General features: G+C 46.0%; 1 protein-coding gene and 1 long non-coding RNA gene across 2 annotated transcripts in view; one reads left to right on the top strand and one right to left on the bottom strand.

Annotated features, from left to right (window-relative positions):
- Positions 1–19,782, top strand: part of LOC125739964 (uncharacterized) — a 262,341-nt gene that overhangs the window by 210,501 nt on the left and 32,058 nt on the right. The window contains exons 20-24 of the mRNA XM_049010568.1: positions 7,448–9,176; positions 10,188–10,361; positions 10,546–10,719; positions 11,222–11,395; positions 11,853–12,026. Of these exons, the coding sequence (XP_048866525.1) occupies positions 7,448–9,176; positions 10,188–10,361; positions 10,546–10,719; positions 11,222–11,395; positions 11,853–12,026 (2,425 nt within the window). The remainder of the gene's footprint in view (positions 1–7,447; positions 9,177–10,187; positions 10,362–10,545; positions 10,720–11,221; positions 11,396–11,852; positions 12,027–19,782) is intronic.
- The window catches only part of LOC125739973 (uncharacterized), a 143,566-nt gene continuing 137,850 nt past the window's right edge, over positions 14,067–19,782 (bottom strand). Inside the window, exon 3 of the long non-coding RNA XR_007397404.1 lies at positions 14,067–14,134. This is a non-coding gene — a long non-coding RNA (uncharacterized LOC125739973). The remainder of the gene's footprint in view (positions 14,135–19,782) is intronic.

Genomic DNA, 19,782 nt, shown 5'->3' with positions numbered 1-19,782 from the left:
CCAGTTTTTCAATCACAATCGATAACTCTTGTGGCCCCTCAGGATAAGAGTCTGGGTGTCGTCCTCAATAGCACATAATCATTTCAATCTCATATTTACAATATCACTCGGTCCACATAGTTCCATCTTCGCAATATTAAGGAACCAGGGCTCAAACCTGCAACCCTCAGGTTGCCGAACATTAGCACTGCCTCCTACGCCACAATCTTCCCCTCGTTGGGTTGTGAAAAGTCATTAGGTTGTTGCCAAGTCTCAGTCAAACATGGAAGATCTAACTTATGGTTGATGAGGAGATCCTGGATGAGATGCCCCTTGCTCGTAAGTGAGCGGATGTTTAATAAGCCGAAGTTGACAAGGATGTTGTAATTGTTGTCGGAGTTGTTAGCCGACCTGGTTAGGCTGGCTAATACCTCGTGGTTAACAAGCCGGCCGGTGTTGCATTGAGTGCATCGAGAGGTGGACCAATAGGATTTTATCGGTTTGGAGATGTCAGAGTGAAAATGCCAACGAGATCTCAGATGAATGTACCTCCTACGAGGCAGGAAAGTAATGTCTGGATGGAGGAGAAACTCTGCCGGCGGAGGATGCAACAAGTGAGATCGGAGCCGGAGAAGCTCCTCTGCCGAATACTGAAAAAGTCCAGCACCAGGTCGATAGACGAGGGATAGGAGAGTCCAGACGATCGCAGACAAAACATAAATACCGCCAGCCCACATCACTGTCGGAACCAAGCAGCTCAGAAAAACACACCTAAGTGGTCCTGTAGCAGAGACTACGGTAAACTAATCTTGGTCCACTCGCAAAAGTAAATCACCGATGATAGCAAAAGAGATTAGAGGAAAATCTCTTAGGCGAGAAGTAACTACAGTCGGTAATTAAAATATTCAGAAAAAACAGTTTAAATGACCGGAAAGTACCGGAGAGTAACGGCAGCAAGACACACCAGCATTCACTCAACTAGGCTCCCAGTAATGCATAAGTAATAGCATAATACTACATTATTTGTGTACCCTGAAGTAAAGTGTTACCAGTTTTAGTTCATGAATAGAACCAATAATAAAACAAGCATGTATGACACACTTACATGCAGTGTTGCTGCCAGTGAATTAATGTTGCAGGTGTTATATGGGAGCTGGATTGTGTATTGCGGGTGTCATACACTGTTACTCAAACCAGTGCAGGGGGGGACACCTAAACAGTGGCCAATCATTGTAAATAAATAAGTTAAAGATACACATATACCCTTCATGTTCACAGAGGCCCCAGCAGCAGTCATCTGGTGTGGATCGGTACAAAAATGGAGGGAGCTGCTTCTGAAATGACCCCCCCTGTGGAGTGTAAAACAAGGGGAATTGTACGGTAAGACAGGACCTGTGTGTTTGTACTGCTTTACGAACAGACATTAAAACATCTTCCCAGCATTTTCGAATATGAGCGTAATCAGTTTTAACTTATTGAACTTTCTTGAGACATTTTAGACTTTTGGGAACTGACCAAAATATATTGTGGGGTAATTTTATCCCCCGCCCCCCCAGGGAATAAATTGTCATTGTTGCGACAGCATCTATGCCACTAGCTGAGGTGGCAGTATTCTCAAAAAATATATATTCTCAAAAACGTGGCAATGAGTTTTTTTAAATTCTAATCAGTAATAGTTATAAAAAATTCCAGTGATCACAGGAGTAAAAGGAACAGGAATAAGACAGGAACACTGTCAGGGTCGTGTTGTGAAGAACACTGTGATTTATGGTAAAACGACTGTTACAGCCACTAGCATGCATGTCTCTTTGGGTCTATAGTCAGGTCATAATACCAAAGCAGAAAGGGCTCCTAGCCAGGGCTCAGTGTGGAACATGTTTGTCACGTTTCAGTGAGCGTGGGTAATGCGCACAGGCAGACTGGCAGGCAAGGATCAGGCAGGAAGTCCAAAGTCGGGGAAACTCGGGGTTTATTCAAATGACCAAGGACTAGAGAGATCAGATGATAACTAACATCAGCTAACATCAATGACAGATGAGGAACTGAGGTAAGACATGGACTGAAATAGACCAAACAACAGGGTACAGCTGGGTACGATCAGGGAAGCACACGTGGATAATCAGGGGGGCGTGGCACACACGAGGAGTGGACGAGCTGGGTGTGACAATGTTAATACGTGTAGATTAATAAAAAGGCCTCAGCATCTTCATTCTCCTCAGTCCTCTTCATCTTCCCCAATTAGCCAGTTCTTTTATACTAGAGGGAGCAAACAGATCATCCATCCTATCAGAAATGGTCACAAATAGTGAAGTAGAGCATAAACAAACCAATAAACATATTGGGAACAACCCAGGATGGGGGGCCAGCCCATCGCAGGGCACACTCACACACCATTCACACTCACATGCACTCCTACGGGCAATTTAGCAACTCCAATTAGCCTCAGCATGTCTTTGGACTGCGGGGGGAAACCGGAGTACCCGGAGGAAACCCCACGACGACATGGGGAGAACATTCAAACTCCACACACATGTAATCCAGGCAGAGACTTGAACCTGGATCTCAGAGGTGTGAGGCAACAGTGCTAACCACTGCACCACCATGCCGCCACACCAATAAACATATAAACAAATAAATCAATAAACAGGAATAAAAAGCAACGACAGCCAAGTCTAGCAACTGAGTTTGTAACAGTGACCAGGGAGTAGGAAAGGCGGGACAGAGCACTGGGGCAAAAACTGAGATGGGGAATGAGGGAACGGGGCTGAGCTAGGAGGTCCTCTGGACCCCGGGAAGCGGGGTGTCGACCACGGAACACGAGCCCCCCCGGGCTTCGGGAGGCCAGCAGGACCAGGGGGAGCCAAGGGGACAGTAGTGCTGGGCTGAGAGGCGCCGCCAGGGCTGCAGGGCTGGGACCAGTGGAGTCTGTCAGGCAAGAACAGAGACTGAGACCCAAACTAAGAGGCACTCGGGACCGACCCCCCCTGGTGGCGTCCCCTCACTTCCTTCTCTGGGAGGTGGAGACCCAGCTGAGTCTCTTCTTACATCTCCCTCTGTATCAGGAGCCTCTCCAGACCCTAGAGTGTTATGGCAGACTCATTCCAGACCATAATATAAAACGGAACATGGCAACTAAAGATCAAGGTTTAAAGCAAAACTACAGTTAATTGAAATTAGACCAACAATAAACAATAATGTCCAGGGGAACGTAAATGTATTTAGTGGATGGAATAGAAGAGTCAGTATGCTAGATATATTATAGAGAGAGACTGAACTATAAAGAAAAAAGGGAGGCGAGAAAAAGAAATATGCCAGTGCAAGGAGGAAAGTCAAAAGGTGTGACTGAAGAAAAGTGTTTCCTGAGAGAGAGATGGGACCCCTTTTATAAGGCCAGCCTCCCTACAGGTGCCCTCAATAATGGTATAAACCTAACCAGGCCCCGCCCTGCCTGTGCACTGGCAGACGAAGACCAAAAACTGTGGATCTCTACCAGTTGGTGAACACAATGCTCTCCAAGCTCAACCGTGGCTCGGACCCCCAATAAGCTGTGTAGATCTGCCGTCTGCTGGCAGAGCTACAGGGAGTAAGTGACTGTGAGGTGTCCAAGTGTCGCCCATCTCCTGAAGTGTCTGAGGATGTGTCCGCTGTTTTCCCGTGGCCTGCCACAGAGGTTTCTCATGGGGGCAGATAACCCTCTGCAGCTCTTCCTACCATAGTAGGGCACAGGAAGAAAAAGTGGCAGAGGCAAGCAAGTTCCCCAATGCCCTGCCCTGCAGGAGACACCTCTACACCCTGACCAGGAGATGTCGCTGCTGTTACACCAGTTCTTAGTGAGATCCCTGAAGAACCCGTACTGATCCCATCTGAGCTCCACCTGTCTTGCAAGGTTCCCTGGCCATGTCCAGAAGTGTCTGAACTCGTATTCAGAGATCCCAGCTGAGCTCCACTCGTCTCCTGAGATCTCCGTGGAGCTCCACCCATCTCCAGAGATCTCCATCCATCTCCCGAGGTGTCCGAGCTCCACCTATCCTCTTAGATACTCCACGCATCTTCTGAGGTGTCTACCAAGCTCCGCCCATCTTCCGAGGCATCTGAGCTTCATCCATCTGCAAAGATCTCCACTGAGGTCCGCTCAACCCCCAAGGTGTGCACCAAGCACTGTCCATCTCCTGAGGTGCCTGTCCTGCTAAAGACAATGCTAAAGACTCTGCATGAGCAACTGAAGGAGAGCAAATCATGGCCGTGGTTGGAAGAGTGGGAGGTGTCCAAGCGGGCAAAAATAGTGCTAATGAGCAAGAAGGTGTTGCCACATTTTGAACCATCTTTGCCACTCGAGCTCACCTGCGATGACTCCCCATGTGAACTGGCAGCCATGATGTCCGAAATCATCGGGAGAAAGATTTTGCTTCAAAAATGCCAAAGAAGTGAGAAATTGAAAAAGAAACCCTGGGCAGTATCGGGATTAAAAAGTTCCACACTTACCCTTCCGGATGAAGATTCACCCAAATGATGGACCATCAGCCCCTGACATCCATTTCCAGTTCATATTCAGGGCCAGCAGCCCTGGCTGCAAACTGCATGCAGTGCTGGACGCTGCTCCTGGGTGCCCAGTGTAGGTTCCCCACAGCCTGAATAAAGGCGGCCCCACCTTTATCAATACCCCTCCCCTATAGTCTGACTGACCTGTACTGACCTGTACTGGCCAGCTGATAAACACGTAGCATCCGGATCCACAATATAAAGTTCAGGACTGAGACTCCAGAATTCAGAATTCTTATCACTGATCGGACCAGCAGATCAATTTCTGAAAATTATCCAGCGGCTAACAGGACGACACGTTGCAGTTTGCTGAGAAGAGCCCTTAAGCCTGGCCTCACTGCACCTTGGGATTGGCCAGCATGTCCCTGGCAAAGTATCCAGTTGGATTTCACAGGACCAGTCAAAGGGGCCAAGCTACTGGTGGCTGTGGAGACACATTCAACGTGGTCAGAGGTGGCTGTTATGTCAACTGTCACCTCTGAACAGATATGAGGGAGAGGTTTTGCCGCTTAATATTAAAATAAAAGTACAATTAAAAAAAAAAAAAGTAAAGTCAACTTGCTATATATGAGAAGGTGTCACTTGCCAGTTGTTGAAACTTCAGATGCAGTGGGTGTAAAACAGTGAAATTACAATCACATTTATAGATATAAGCTGCTGAGTCAGAAGATATATTTTCTACATTTTACATCTGTTATAGCTGCCCATGAAACCAAGGCTAGTGTGTACCTCATTCTCAAAATGCGTATAAAAATCTGAGAGATACTAATACTCAGCTTCTTATAACAGATCTGTCAGGCCCCCAGGGGCAGGGCGGCACAGGAGCAGTCGAATATCTCAATCAGACCAGGCTACTTAACCTCATAACAAGCTCTCGAAGTTGCAAAGTATTGTTGCCATTCCCGATGACATTTGCTAAGCATTTCTCTGTCTCGTGTCTTGCCCTCCTGCCCTGCCTGTCTCTCCGTTTCCTGCCGTCATGCCTGCCCTGCTTCCCCGGTCGTCTCTGTCTGCCTGCCCTGCCTGCTTTCCCTGCCCTGTCGTCCTGATCTGCCTCCATCCTGATTCCTGCCCTGTCGTCTCCATGTCTCGTCTGTCTTCGTAGGACTGACTCATCAGGTTTCGACCCGACTATCCGCCTGCCTTATCCCTTGGGCTTTTGGTGCAACCAGCTTTAAAATAAATAGATCAGCCTCCTGCATTTCGGGGTCTGCCTCGTCTCCGTGCATTCAGCGTTACAAGATCATCATGAATGCACAGCCTACTTAATCATTCTTTCTTTTATTTAATTGTTTTTTACTAAACAGGGGATGGGAAATAAAATGTGCTGAATTAACAGGTAGTTGCTGCAGACTGGATTACCTTCTCGGGGGGGTCCAGGGCTGACGTGGGTAGGGGCCCCTATGTGGCAATTCCAGCTCCTTTTTGGAGCCGAAAGAGAAACGAGAGGGAATTTAACACGATGGAACATCAAAAACATGCTAATCAAAGTGTGGGATGTCAGCAGTGTGAGGTGTCACAATGGATGGCAATTACATCTATTTAAAAACAAATGTAGGTTATTATTCCCCCAAGCAGCAGCAGTGGTGGTCAGTGTCAGTGCAGGACCTTTGTCTTTCCATAAAATGCCCATTTTAGCGGCGGCACAGAGGACAGCGCTGTGGCTTCACCCCCCCAGTGTTGGAGGCTGAGCCCCCTGTCTGTCTGCAGCTGCTCGCTCTCCCTCTATCACATGGGTTTCCTCCTGCCATCCAAAAACACGTGTTTAGGCTACTTTCTAAATTCCCCATGACATATGACAGCCTCTGTGTGTCTGTGCCCTGTGATGAACTAGAATCCCCCCCCAGGGTGAACCCGTATCTTACGCCTTCTGTTGTCTGATATAGACCCCCCCACCCTGCCCCACCCCCAAACCAGGATAAGTGGCTGGATGGATTAATGGATGGATATTTGTGTTTTATTCGCAGGGGCCGAGTGAAAAGGTGTAATTCACACCCAAATAAAGGAGACTTATCGTCCATCTTCAAGGTGCATTTATTACTGAAGTATATTTTCAAAAATTTCATCTAAATTGACATAAATCTTCTACAGATGTACAATAAGTAGTTGATCCTGTCAAAGGGATGATACAATAAATTCACAAGTAAAATTATGGAATTATATGGTGCCAGGAGTGATAATAATTAAACTGTAACTTTTCATTTCAGTTACTGGAGAAAAAAGCTCAAATTTTTCTGAAGGATGAGCTGATGAAATTCCAAAGGTACCTGGATCAGAATGACCCAGAATGCTCTGAGCCTCAGCTGGAGGAGGACAATGACCTGGACAGTGATGGTCAAATGCAGAAGACCTGTGGCAGAGAGGGAGCTCTGAAGATCACACTGTACATCCTGAGGACCATGGAGCAGAATGATCTCGTGGACATGCTGGAGAAGAGTAAGAGCTGTACCTCATTCAGTGTGTGTTTGATTTGCCACAGAGAAATAGTTTATGAAAAAATGTGTATTAAGTTTCAGTTTATCATTTGATGTAATTTGATTTAATTTCCCATATTTGGGTTTAAAAAAGAGGGGTGGTGTGGTGATGTAGTGGTTAGTGCTGCTGCCTCACAGTGAGAAGGTCCTGGGTTTGGTCTCAGGTCCTTTCAGTGTGGAGTTCGCACTCACTGTCTGTGTTCCTGTGGGTTTCCACAGGGGGCTCAGGTCTCCTCCCGCGGTCCAAAAGCGTGCAGGATTGGTTGATTGGTGTATCTAAATTGGCCCTGTAGTTGTGTATGTACCCTGTGGTGTGTTGGCGACTACCCAGGGCAGGTTTGTGCCTGTTCCCAGAATGAGCTCCAGTCCTTCTCACGACCCCAAGTGGGATTAAGCAGCTTCAGAAAATGGATATATGGAGTTTAAAAAAGCATTTTTCTCTCATTTCATTTCAGGGTATCTTCTGTTGCAATGTCAACGTAGAATCAAATGTAACCTGAAGCAAAGGTTTGAGTGTGTATTTGAAGGGAAAGCTAAGGAAGGACAGCCAACACTTCTCAAAGATATTTATACAGAACTCTACATAACTGAAGGGGGAACTGGAGGAGTCAATGATGAACATGAAGTGAGACGGATTGAAACAGCATCCAAGAAAAGGGTAACTGAAGATACTACAGTCAAGTGCAATGATATATTTAAACCCTTATGTGGGCGTGAGACACCTATCAGAACTGTACTCACTAAAGGGGTGGCAGGTATTGGGAAAACAGTCTCTGTGCAGAAAGTTATTCTTGACTGGGCAGAAGGAAAAGCAAACCAGGACATTCACTTCATATTTGCTCTTCCTTTCCGGGACCTGAATTTGATTAAGGATGAATACAGTCTGATTGATCTGCTTCACCACTTTCTCCCAGAACTGAAATCATTTAAATCTGCTGAGCTTTATAGGTACAAAGTTTTATTGATCTTTGATGGTCTGGATGAGTGTCGCCTTCCTCTAGATTTTCAGACCAATAAGAGTTGGTTTGATGTAACAAAAAAAACGTCACTGGATGTGCTGTTGACTAACCTCATTAAGGGGAATCTGCTTCCATCAGCTCTCCTCTGGATAACCTCCCGGCCTGCAGCAGCCAATCAGATACCTCCTGAGTGTGTCCACCAGGTGACAGAGATACGAGGTTTCAATGATGTCCAGAAAGAGGAATATTTCAGGAAAAGATTTAATGATCAGAGCCTGGCCAGCAGGATTATCACACATGTGAAATCATCAAGGAGCCTCTTCATCATGTGCCACATACCTGTGTTCTGCTGGATTTCAGCCACTGTTCTTGAGAGTCTTTTTAGTGAGTCTGACCGTGGAGAAATTCCAAGGACTCTGACTGAAATGTACACACACTTCCTGATCTTTCAGGCGAGTTTAAAAAAGTACAAGTATACGGAAAACGGTGAAACAAAGCTTAATAAATGCACTAAATCTGGGAAGAAATTCCTTTTAAAACTTGGTAAACTGGCTTTTCATAACCTTGAGAAAGGCAATCTCATATTTTATAAACAAGATCTGACAGAGAATGGAATTGATGTCACAGAGGCTGCAGTTTACTCTGGAGTGTGCACAGAAGTCTTTAAAGAGGAGTATGGGTTGTACCAGGAGAAGGTGTACTGCTTTGTGCATCTGAGCATCCAGGAGTATCTCGCTGCTCTATACACGTTTCTGTCAAACTCATTAGCTAATCAGCTGAAGACTGCAGTGAATGAGGCATTAAAGAGCAAGAATGGACACTTGGACCTCTACCTCCGCTTCCTCCTTGGCCTCTCAACAGACTCCAGTAAGAGTCTGTTAAAAAGGCTACTGGGCCAGACAAGAACCAGTTTACATAACAGTAAGAAAACAGCTCAATATATCAAGGAGAAAATACAAGAGAATTTATCTGCAGAAAGGACCATCAACCTGTTCCACTGTCTGAATGAAATGGGTGACAATTCTCTAACAGAGGAAATACAAAGATACCTGAGTTCAGGAAGCCTTTCAGCAGCAGACCTCTCACCTGCACAGTGGTCAGCTCTGGCCTTTGTGTTACTGATGTCAGATAAGGAGCTGGATGTGTTTGATCTGAAGAAATACATCAGATCAGATGAAGGTCTTCAGAGGCTGCTGCCTGTGATCAAGAAATCTAGGACAGCTCTGTAAGTGATCTTACATGCGTCTGTTGCTAAAGAAGTACAGATGTTACTCATGATTCTGCTTTTATCAAAACAATTAGAGTGCATTTATAACAACCACCTAGGAATTCTTTTTAATTTTGGATACTGCAGGATATATATATCTTTTAACATTCTTGGTGTGGTGTGTGGTCCAGTGGGTTCGGACTCTGTGCCTGTGGTCAGAAGGTCACTGGTTTAAATACCTGGCCGGCAGAACGATACTGGTTTTGGGCCTTTGAGCAAGATCAGAAAGGCGACAGCACTATTTTACCAGGGGATGAATAAAGAATCACTATTTCATCCCTATATGACAGGATTGATAATTGTCTGATTAGTATTTTGGAAATTTAACAGGTTCTCAGGTACAGAAAAACAGAAAATAAGGATTTCAGTCATGGTGTCAGAAATTCAAGTCATATAAAGAAATAATAATTAAAAAAAAATTTCTTGACATTCAAATTCCACAAAAACACACACACACACACACACACACACGGTCAGTGCTGATCACTGAGCCCTAGCGCTGTTCAGAGCTTTATAAAAATACTTATGCATATATTACAGAGTCACAGGGTAACTCACCTTGTAAGGTCATTAAACAGCAGGTTCGTCTCGGCTGGGGAGTGTCAAGAAAAACCTATTTGTGTTGCTGACTAGGACAGGGAAACAACAAAACATCTGATATATTTAAATATCCCAGTTGATGAATGTATTTTAGAGCATGTTCACTCTCATACTCTTATTCAAACTGGCTCTGTAAGACAATACAGAACAGGATTTGGGAATGCATGACTTAAGAAAATGTACAACAAATAGAGAAAATACACTGTAAACTCACAGGAGAAGCTGTATTGTACCAACATCTATTCATGTGAGTAAGTATATACTTCATCATTTGTTGTATTTTAAAACAAAAATGTTTATTTTGATATTTTATTTGATATACCTGTGTGTGGTGTATGTATTTATGTCTTAACACGTTTCCTTTTCCAGGCTGGACAGCTGTAGACTCACAGAGAAATGCTGTGAAGTGTTGGCTTCAGCTCTCAGATCAAACTCCTCTCAGCTGAGAGAGCTGGACCTGAGTGACAATGACCTGCAGGATTCAGGGGTGGAGCTGCTCTCTGCTGGACTGGGAGATTCACACTGTAAGCTGGAGATACTGAGGTCAGTATTACTGGGTATTCCACACTGTAAACTGGGGATACTGAGGTCACTTTTACTCTTTATTCCACACTGTAATCTGTAATTATTGAAATATTTATTGGAGTCGTCACATTTACTTAAATTAAATATTCATACTGGTGTAGTGATCTTATCTATTAGAACTATTTTGTTTATCCATCTGCAGGCTGTCAGGCTGTAGAGTCACAGAAGAAGGCTGTTCTTCCTTGGCTTCAGCTCTGAGGTCAAACCCCTCACACCTGAGGGAGCTGGACCTGAGCTACAATCACCCAGGAGACTCAAGAGTGAAGCTGCTCTCTGCTGTACTGGAGGATCCCAGCTGTAAACTAGAGATACTGAGGTCAGTATTACTGGGTATTCCACACTGCAAACTGGAGATACTGAGGTCAGTATTACTGGGTATTCCACACTGTAAACTGGGGATACTGAGGTCAGTATTACTCGATCTTTATTCCATACTATAATCAGTAATTATTGAAATATTTAGGACAGTACAGAACGGGATTTCGGAATGCATGACTTATGACAATGTACAGCAAATAGCCAAAGACATAGTAACCTCACAGGAGAAACTGTATTGTGGCAAAATCTGCTCATCTGTGCACATTGATCCAATCCTGATCCACTAGACTTTTCATGGTATCTGTGCTTTGAATTGAAAGTAGTCACTGTATTCTTCATGACGGGGAACATGAGGAACATGAGCGGATTGTCTAGTTCCTTTTGAAGTATATGCTGCCTCACTTATTGTATTTAAAAGTAAAAATGTTTATTTTGATATTTTATTTGATATACCTGTGTGTGGTGTATGTATTTATGTCTCATGATGTTTCCTTTTCCAGCCTGATCAACTGTAGACTCACAGAGAAATGCTGTGAAGTGTTGGCTTCAGCTCTCAGATCAAACTCCTCTCAGCTGAGAGACCTGGACCTGAGTGACAATGACCTGCAGGATTCAGGAGTGAAGCTGCTCTCTGCTGGACTGGGGGATTCACACTGTAAACTGGAGATACTGAGGTCAGTAATACTGGGTATTCCACACTGTAAACTGGGGATACTGAGGTCAGTATTACTCGATCTTTATTCCATACTGCAATCAGTAATTATTGAAATATTTAGGACAGTACAGAATGGGATTTCGGAATGCATGACTTATGACAATGTACAGCAAATAGCCAAAGACATAGTAACCTCACAGGAGAAACTGTATTGTAGCAAAATCTGCTCATCTGTGCATATTGATCCAATCCTGCTCCACTAGACTTTTCATGGTATCTGTGCTTTGAATTGAAAGTAGTCACTTTATTCTTCATGACGCGGAACATGAGGAACATGAGCGGATTGTCTAGTTCCTTTTGAAGTATATGCTGCCTCACTTATTGTATTTAAAAGTAAAAATGTTTATTTTGATATTTTATTTGATATACCTGTGTGTGGTGTATGTATTTATGTCTTATGATGTTTCCTTTTCCAGCCTGAACAACTGTAGACTCACAAAGAAATGCTGTAAAGTGTTGGCTTCAGCTCTCAGATCAAACTCCTCTCAGCTGAGAGACCTGGACCTGAGTAACAATGACCTGCAGGATTCGGGAGTGAAGCTGCTCTCTGTTGGACTGGGGGATTCACACTGTAAACTGGAGATACTGAGGTCAGTATTACTGGGTATTCCACACTGTAAACTGGGGATACTGAGGTCAGTATTACAGGGTATTCCACACTGTAAACTGGGAATACTGAGGTCAGTATTACTGGGTATTCCACACTGTAAACTGGGGATACTGAGGTCAGTTTTACTCTTTATTCTACACTGAAATTATTGAAATATTTATTGGAGTTGTCACATTTACTTAAATGTAATACTCGTACTGGTGAAGTGATGTATTTGTGTACTGGTGTAGTGATCTATTGGAACTATTTTGTCTGTCTCTCTGCAGGCTGTCAGGCTGTAGAGTCACAGAAGAAGGCTGTTCTTCCCTGGCTTCAGCTCTGAGGTCAAACCCCTCACACCTGAGAGAGCTGGACCTGAGCTACAATCACCCAGGAGACTCAGCAGTGAAGCTGCTCTCTGCTCTACTGGAGGATCCCAAATGTAAACTAGAGAAACTGAAGTGAGTATAGAATGTGTGTCTGCACCTGCAGTGTACGTGGAGGAAATACAACAATTAAATAAATGGATCAACCTGTACTATGTCCTTCTGCTTCTGCTGTAGTGTGGACCACAGTGGAGAGTGCAGGATCAGACCAGGGGTCCAGAAATGTAAGTTTGTTAGTATGTTTTTATTTTTAATATCATTAATACTTCATGGTAGCATTCACACAATTATTGTGATGTGTGCTCTTTTTCCTTTTTTATTTAAAAAGGCTGGTTTAGGTTTAAAGATGACTACTTTCTTAAATAAAAACAATAGTCTGGGAACTTCTGTAGAAATACATTATGTATTCACAGGCTGGGGGGGTCAGACCAGCACATCCTTCGTACCCGACTATCACTCATCTTGCCTACTACTCGCGCACCGCACTCCCTCTCTTTCTCTCCTCCTCTCCCTCCTTCCCGCTCTGCACCTGTACACCGTTAGCACGCGCACCCCCGCCCCTCCGTACGTTTAACCTGATGGTATGAACCTTGTCTGCCTCAGCACGTGATTGGTCGCGCGGCTCGCACGCCGTTAACACAGACTTCAGTCACAGTCAAAGCAGCATGGAGCGCTGAGCCGCCGTGGCGTTTTTTTTAAATAAGAATGTCTCTCGGTCCGGATCCGGATCTTTTGGTCGGCTCGTTCGCGACCGACACATCATTAGTCGGTGCTGAACGCTGCTGGAGAGAGGTTTGTGTCCGAAGTGGTTTGAAGGAAGTTCTTATTTTGAAGTAAATTCAAATTAACGTTTAGTGGTACTCTTTGGGGTACAGTTTTATATTTAACGTGTTTGATTAATGTTGTTTATATTGTTGTTTACCTGTAATTAAACCTGTTACTTTAGCACGCGCAGCATTTAGGCGCGTTTTCCCGCCGGCGTCGCGCGGCCGTCCGACATTTCCTGAGCTATTTCACATACTTTAATTCCTGCTTCGTTAGGGGACGCTGTGCTGTGTTTATATTTTATGTATCGTACAGAATAATAGAGCGCAGACTAAAGTGCAGTTCGGTCCCCAGCGAGTCTCACAGTCTCACATGAGTACATTGGGAATAAAATGTGTGTATTGGAGCGAGTTGTGTGTTAGTGAGTGTGTGAGGTGTGACAGTGATAATGATGGAGATGCTGGGCTTCGTCATGGGATTAATCGCTCTTCCTCCTGCCTACAGACTCCTGCCAGCTGACGCTGGACCCCAACACAGCAAACAGAAGCCTGTCTCTGTCAGAGGGGAACAGGAAGGTGTCATGGGGGGCAGAGCAGCCATATCCTGATCATCCAGAGAGATTTGACAGCTGGTACCAAGTTCTGTGCAGAGAGAGTCTGACTGGTCGCTGTTACTGGGAGGCTGAGTGGAGTGGAGATGTAGCCTGGATAGGAGTGACTTATAAAGGAATCGGGAGGAAAGGATGGAGTTATGACTGTCGGCTTGGATACAATGACAAGTCATGGAGTCTCTGCTGTAATACTGACAGTTACTCTGTCCGGCACAATAATAAAGAGACTCTCATACCCATAGAGCCCTCAGGCTCCCGCAGAGTAGGAGCGTATCTGGACTGGGGGGCTGGTACTCTGTCCTTCTACAGAGTCTCCTCTGATGGACTGACCCTCCTGTACAGATTCACCTCCTCATTCACTGAACCCCTCTGCCCAGGGTTTTATGTTTATCCAAACTCCCCCGTGTCCCTGTGCATGCTGGGATAGCTCACTGTGTGCTGGAGGAATCATTTTTACCGTATCAGAGTCACATGACGCTGCTTCTCAGTGGCATGAAGGTAAAATCTCTGCTTTTTAACCAGTTTAACCATTTTCACTCTGTCTGAAGTGTGACGTATGTTAGACAAAAATAAATGGGTTCAGCAAGCTGAATAAACACAGAAAATGAGAGTTTTTTTCTCTGATTAAAATGTAATCCTGATGATTGGGGGGGGGGGGGGGGGGGGTTCCTCTCCCCCTATATGTACTTTTTATGTGTTTCTGTCTATATTGTATTTGTTACCTGTACACCGACAATAAACATTTCTTGTTGTATCCTATTAATGTCCTGGTTCAGCGCTGCTCAAAGCATAACTGAGGTGAATGAATAAATCATATAATACAATTAAATATATGCACTTTAATGTAAATGAACAGAACAAACACAGATTAAATCAGCATATATTATTGCCATGTAAGAGTAGATGAGACATAACTGCAAATATCTGTAGAGTTAAAAACAAAACGTAATAAATCACATTAGTAACACACGATAGATTAAATGATCAAAATGCAAGCAGAAATAAATATTTCTTAATTAAAATGGTGAACTACTTACTACACCTGACAATCGACAAGTTAATTAGCGAACGGCGTCTCTCTCATCCCTATTAAAACACGGGAGAAGAATCATTAAAAGAAAACCAAGTGTTTACTACCTAAATAAACAATTTCACAAGTAACTGAAAATAAAGCGTAACACATTTTTACTTACAGAAAAAGACGGTTAAACTTAAGACGGTTTAACTCGCATCCGCCCCCTACTGCCGTCTTGAGGTAACTGCGGGTTTCCCGTTGGTCGCAACATGTGAGACCCTGCGTTCCCTCAATTAACATTCCTATCACAACACGTCCGATATGGGTAACGGGTACAGTCGTTTAATGTACAACAAAACACTAACCTGATAAAAAATAGAATATTAAAAAATAAAAGTCATATCATTTGGTGAAGTTAAAAAATGACCATATTTAGGAACAAAGACAATGTCAAGTTGATTCGTTATTCTGACTGCAGCTTTCTATTTTTTCTTAAGATTAATGAGGATAGCATTCTGATTTCACTACATGCCTGATCATCAATGATGCACTGTATGTGATTCCAAATGACCAAAAAAGCAAATAATCTCTTTTTTAGGAATCCTGATTTACTTTATATTTTAGGTTAAGTTTCTCCTTTTTAATCCACACAATTTAGGAATAAGATTATCAGCCACAATGTGTCCCACAATACACTCACAGTGGCATTGCAGCAATACAGATATACCCCTGAACACAGTGGAAAGGTGGATTCTTACTCTGACGTCCCTCTCCTTCCTCTGGTGACGAGCTCCACATTCTGTGCTGCTGCTTCTGCTGGTGGCTTGTTTGGTACAAACAGTGACACACATGCAAAGACAAAATTTTATCCCTCTGGTAACACAAGGACAGACGTTTCTTTTTTCAGAAGCACACAGCTTCAGGAGTTCTATACTGTTACTGTGACACACACAGGAAGACAAACACAGAGATTTCTTCTACTTCACAGACACACATATACACACATTTCTTCTGTTTCACAGACACATATAAGCACATTTCTGTTCCTTCAGTAATATACAGATATTACTAGTCCTTCATTCACACACATGCACACATTCCCATCCACATGCAGAATGCTGTTAATATTATTGTCATTTGACAGTCACAGGACTGTCACTGTTTGACAGGGGTGTTCACACATACCTCACTCACACACCTAGTGGCCTCTTTCAAAATGATCAAATGATTACATCACTGCCAAAATTTTCACTCACGCTGTAGAGATTTTTCTGGTCTTTCCCAAACAAACGCATGTGTATATATGTAAATAAATAAGTAAACATGTAAATAGAATCCAATGAGTTATTTCAAAGGATTTGATAATATAGGCTTGATTCATTTTGATAGAAATGTTGAATAATTAATATGTTTATTCTGGTATTTAAGTTTAGGGAGGGGCTGTGTCCAGTCTGAGAGTGGGGGGGGGAGCAGATTTCACTTTGGGGGGGGGGAGGGGTAAATGTCAGAAGGGGTGAGTATTGTCAGGAAATTTTTAGGCCACTTTATTATACTTTGCGTGACTGTTTTTGGAAAGTTTTCATTTTTTTCCAGGTCAATTGAATTTGCATAGTTGTTTCTTTCATTAACTTTACTTAAAATAATAAAACACAGTAGTTTAGCGCGAATCTCATTTTGGGCAAAAGTGCTCAAAAGGGCCACAGCCTTGATTTGATAAGAGTCTAATACACATGGAGCAGTTTGAACAGAGTGAGGATGCCAGAGATACCAGAGAACAAACTCCCCTGGCTCAGAAAAAGGAGGGAAAACAGGGGAAGCTGATGATTCTCCCTGGGCATTGCAAGGTGGAGAAATGAGGATGCAGGAGAGGATTGCCATCCTGGGCAGTAAGTTGCAGGGTGGGGCGATGACCCCTCAGCTCCTCAGGTGGTGGCAGGTTGGGGGGCCCTGCGGAGAGACGGGAGAATCCAAACGGGGCCGTTCAGACTTTATCCACAGGCCTTGAAGAGCACATACCAGGCACAGCAATGGAGGGATGCAGGAAGAGGGGGCTGGAGCTCCTCATGGCGAAGTGTTTCAACTGTGCCGAGCCTCTCAGAAATCAGCCTCAAGGGAAAAGAGAATCGGACACAGCAAAAAGTGAACCGGACTGACAGGGGAAAACGGGGGGAGGGCAGAAAGGGTCCCTAAATTACAGATGTAATGGAAAGGGTGAGAAAATGAGTGTATATTCACTGTCAGGGAAGTCAGACCACCACATGCACACCGAGGGAGGGGGTGGGGTTAAGAGTGAGGGAATCAATAGCCGTTTTTACACATGAACTGCGGACATTGTCAGTAGAATCAGGATCAGACATTTTGTGGAGTTGCCCTTTCAGACATGTAACACACAACTGCATGTTGTCCATATTAGGCACATTCACACCTACTATAAATACTCCGGCTGGTTTAGACGAGGGGTGGCGCTTGCGTAGAGATGCCTGGAGGGCTGTTCATGCTGACTTGCTCTACGGCAGGCTGCAGAGGGCGCTGTGCTGCCATTTATTCCTGTTTATTGAATAACATGATGACTTGTTATATCTTTTCCAAAAATACTAAGTTTTCATTTTGTTCATAGTTCTTTTTGGTGAGAGTGGGAGGAGCTTCCTGCTTCTCAGGCTGCAGTGGGTGTGGTTCTGGTGGTCTGAGGTCTGAGGTCAGACTGAGAAGAGCAGACTGGGTAAACAGTGGATTTGTAGTTTATGAACAAAACAGTACATCATACAAACTGTACCCACAGCAAACATTTATTTAATGAGTATAAAAGTGAGGAACCAGACGAAGCACGGCTCAAAAACCCCTTATGATGATGAAAATATTGGAACCACGTTTTCCCTTGCCCGGACGCGGGTCACCGGGGCCCCCCCCTGGAGCCAGGCCTGGGGGTGGGGCTCGATGGCGAGCGCTTGGTGGCCAGGCCTACACCCATGGGGCCTGGTCGGGCGCAGCCCGAACAAGGCACGTGGGTCCCCCCTCCAATGGGCTCACCACCCATGGGAGGGGCCATAGCGGTTGGGTGCGAGGCGATCTGGGCAGCAGCCAAAGGCGGGGACCTTGGCGGTCCGATCCTCGGCTGCAGAAGCTAGCTCTAGGGACATGGAATGTCACCTCTCTGATGGGGAAAGAGCCTGAGCTGGTGCGCGAGGTTGCGAAGTTCCGGCTAGATATAGTCGGACTCACCTCGACGCACGGCTTGGGCTCTGGAACCAGTCTCCTTGAGGGGGGTTGGACCCTTTTCCACTCTGGAGTTGCCCACGGGGAGAGGCGCCGAGCGGGCGTGGGCATACTTATTGCCCCCAGGCTGGGTGCCTGTACATTGGGGTTTACCGCAGTGGACGAGAGGGTAGCCTCCCTCCGCCTTCGGGTGGGGGGACGGGTCCTGACTGTTGTCTGCGCTTATGCGCCAAACAGCAGTTCAGAATACCCACCCTTTTTGGAGTCCTTGGAAGGGGTGTTGGAGAGCGCTCCTCCTGGGGACTCCCTTGTTCTGCTGGGGGACTTCAATGCTCACGTGGGCAGCGACAGTGAGACCTGGAGGGGCGTGATTGGGAGGAACGGCCCCCCCGATCTGAACCTGAGCGGTGTTTTGTTATTGGACTTCTGTGCTCGTCACGGATTGTCCATAATGAACACCATGTTCAAGCATAAGGGTGTCCATATGTGCACTTGGCACCAGGACACCCTAGGCCGCAGTTCGATGATCGACTTTGTAGTCGTGTCGTCGGACTTGCGGCCGCATGTTTTGGACACTCGGGTGAAGAGAGGGGCGGAGCTGTCAACCGATCACTACCTGGTGGTGGGTTGGCTCCGCTGGTGGGGGAGGAAGCCGGGCAGGCCTGGCAGGCCCAAGCGTATAGTGAGGGTCTGCTGGGAACGTCTGGCGGAATCCCCTGTCAGGGAGAGTTTCAACTCCTACCTCCAGCAGAACTTCTCCCATATCCCGGGGGAGGCGGGGGACATTGAGTCCGAATGGGCCATGTTCCGTGCCTCCATTGTGGAGGCGGCTGACCGGAGCTGCGGCCGTAAGGTGGTCGGTGCCTGTCGCGGCGGCAATCCCCGAACCCGCTAGTGGACAGCGGGGGTAAGGGATGCCGTCAAGCTGAAGAAGGAGTCTTATCGGGCCTTTCTGGCCTGTGGGACTCCAGACGCAGCCGACAGCTACCGGCAGGCCAAGCGGAATGCGGCTTTGGCGGTCGCTGAGGCAAAAACTCGGGTGTGGGAGGAGTTTGGTGAGGCCATGGAGAACGACTTCCGGACGGCTTCGAGGAGATTCTGGTCCACCATCCGGTGGCTCCGGGCGGGAAAGCGGTGCAGCATCAACACTATTTATGGTGGGGATGGTGCGCTGCTGACTTCAGCTCGGGACGTTTTGGGTCGGTGGAGGGAGTACTTCGAAGACCTCCTCAATCCCACCATCACGCCTTCCGATATGGAAGCAGAGTGTGGGGACTTGGGGGTGGACTCGCCTATCTCGGGGGTGGAGGTCGCTGAGGTGGTCAAAAAGCTCCTCGGTGGCCGGGCCCCGGGGGTGGACGAGATTCGCCCAGAGTTCCTCAAGGCTCTGGATGCTGCGGGGCTGTCCTGGCTGACACGCATCTGCAGCATCGCGTGGACATCGGGGGCAGTGCCTCTGGATTGGCAGACCGGGGTGGTGGTCCCCCTCTTTAAGAAGGGGGACCGGAGGGTGTGCTCCAACTACAAGGGGATCACACTCCTCAGCCTCCCTGGCAAGGTCTATTCGGGGGTCCTGGAAAGGAGGGTCCGCCGGATTGTCGAACCTCGGATTCAGGAGGAGCAGTGTGGTTTTCGCCCTGGCCGTGGAACAGTGGACCAGCTCTATACTCTCAGCAGGGTTCTGGAGGGTTCATGGGAGTTTGCCCGACCAGTCTACATGTGTTTCGTGGACTTGGAGAAGGCATTCGACCGTGTCCCTCGGGGGGTC

This window comes from Brienomyrus brachyistius, chromosome 4, assembly GCF_023856365.1.
Source record: "Brienomyrus brachyistius isolate T26 chromosome 4, BBRACH_0.4, whole genome shotgun sequence".
Classification (NCBI taxonomy): Eukaryota; Metazoa; Chordata; class Actinopteri; order Osteoglossiformes; family Mormyridae; genus Brienomyrus; species Brienomyrus brachyistius.
This window is presented reverse-complemented; position numbering and strand designations above follow the sequence as displayed.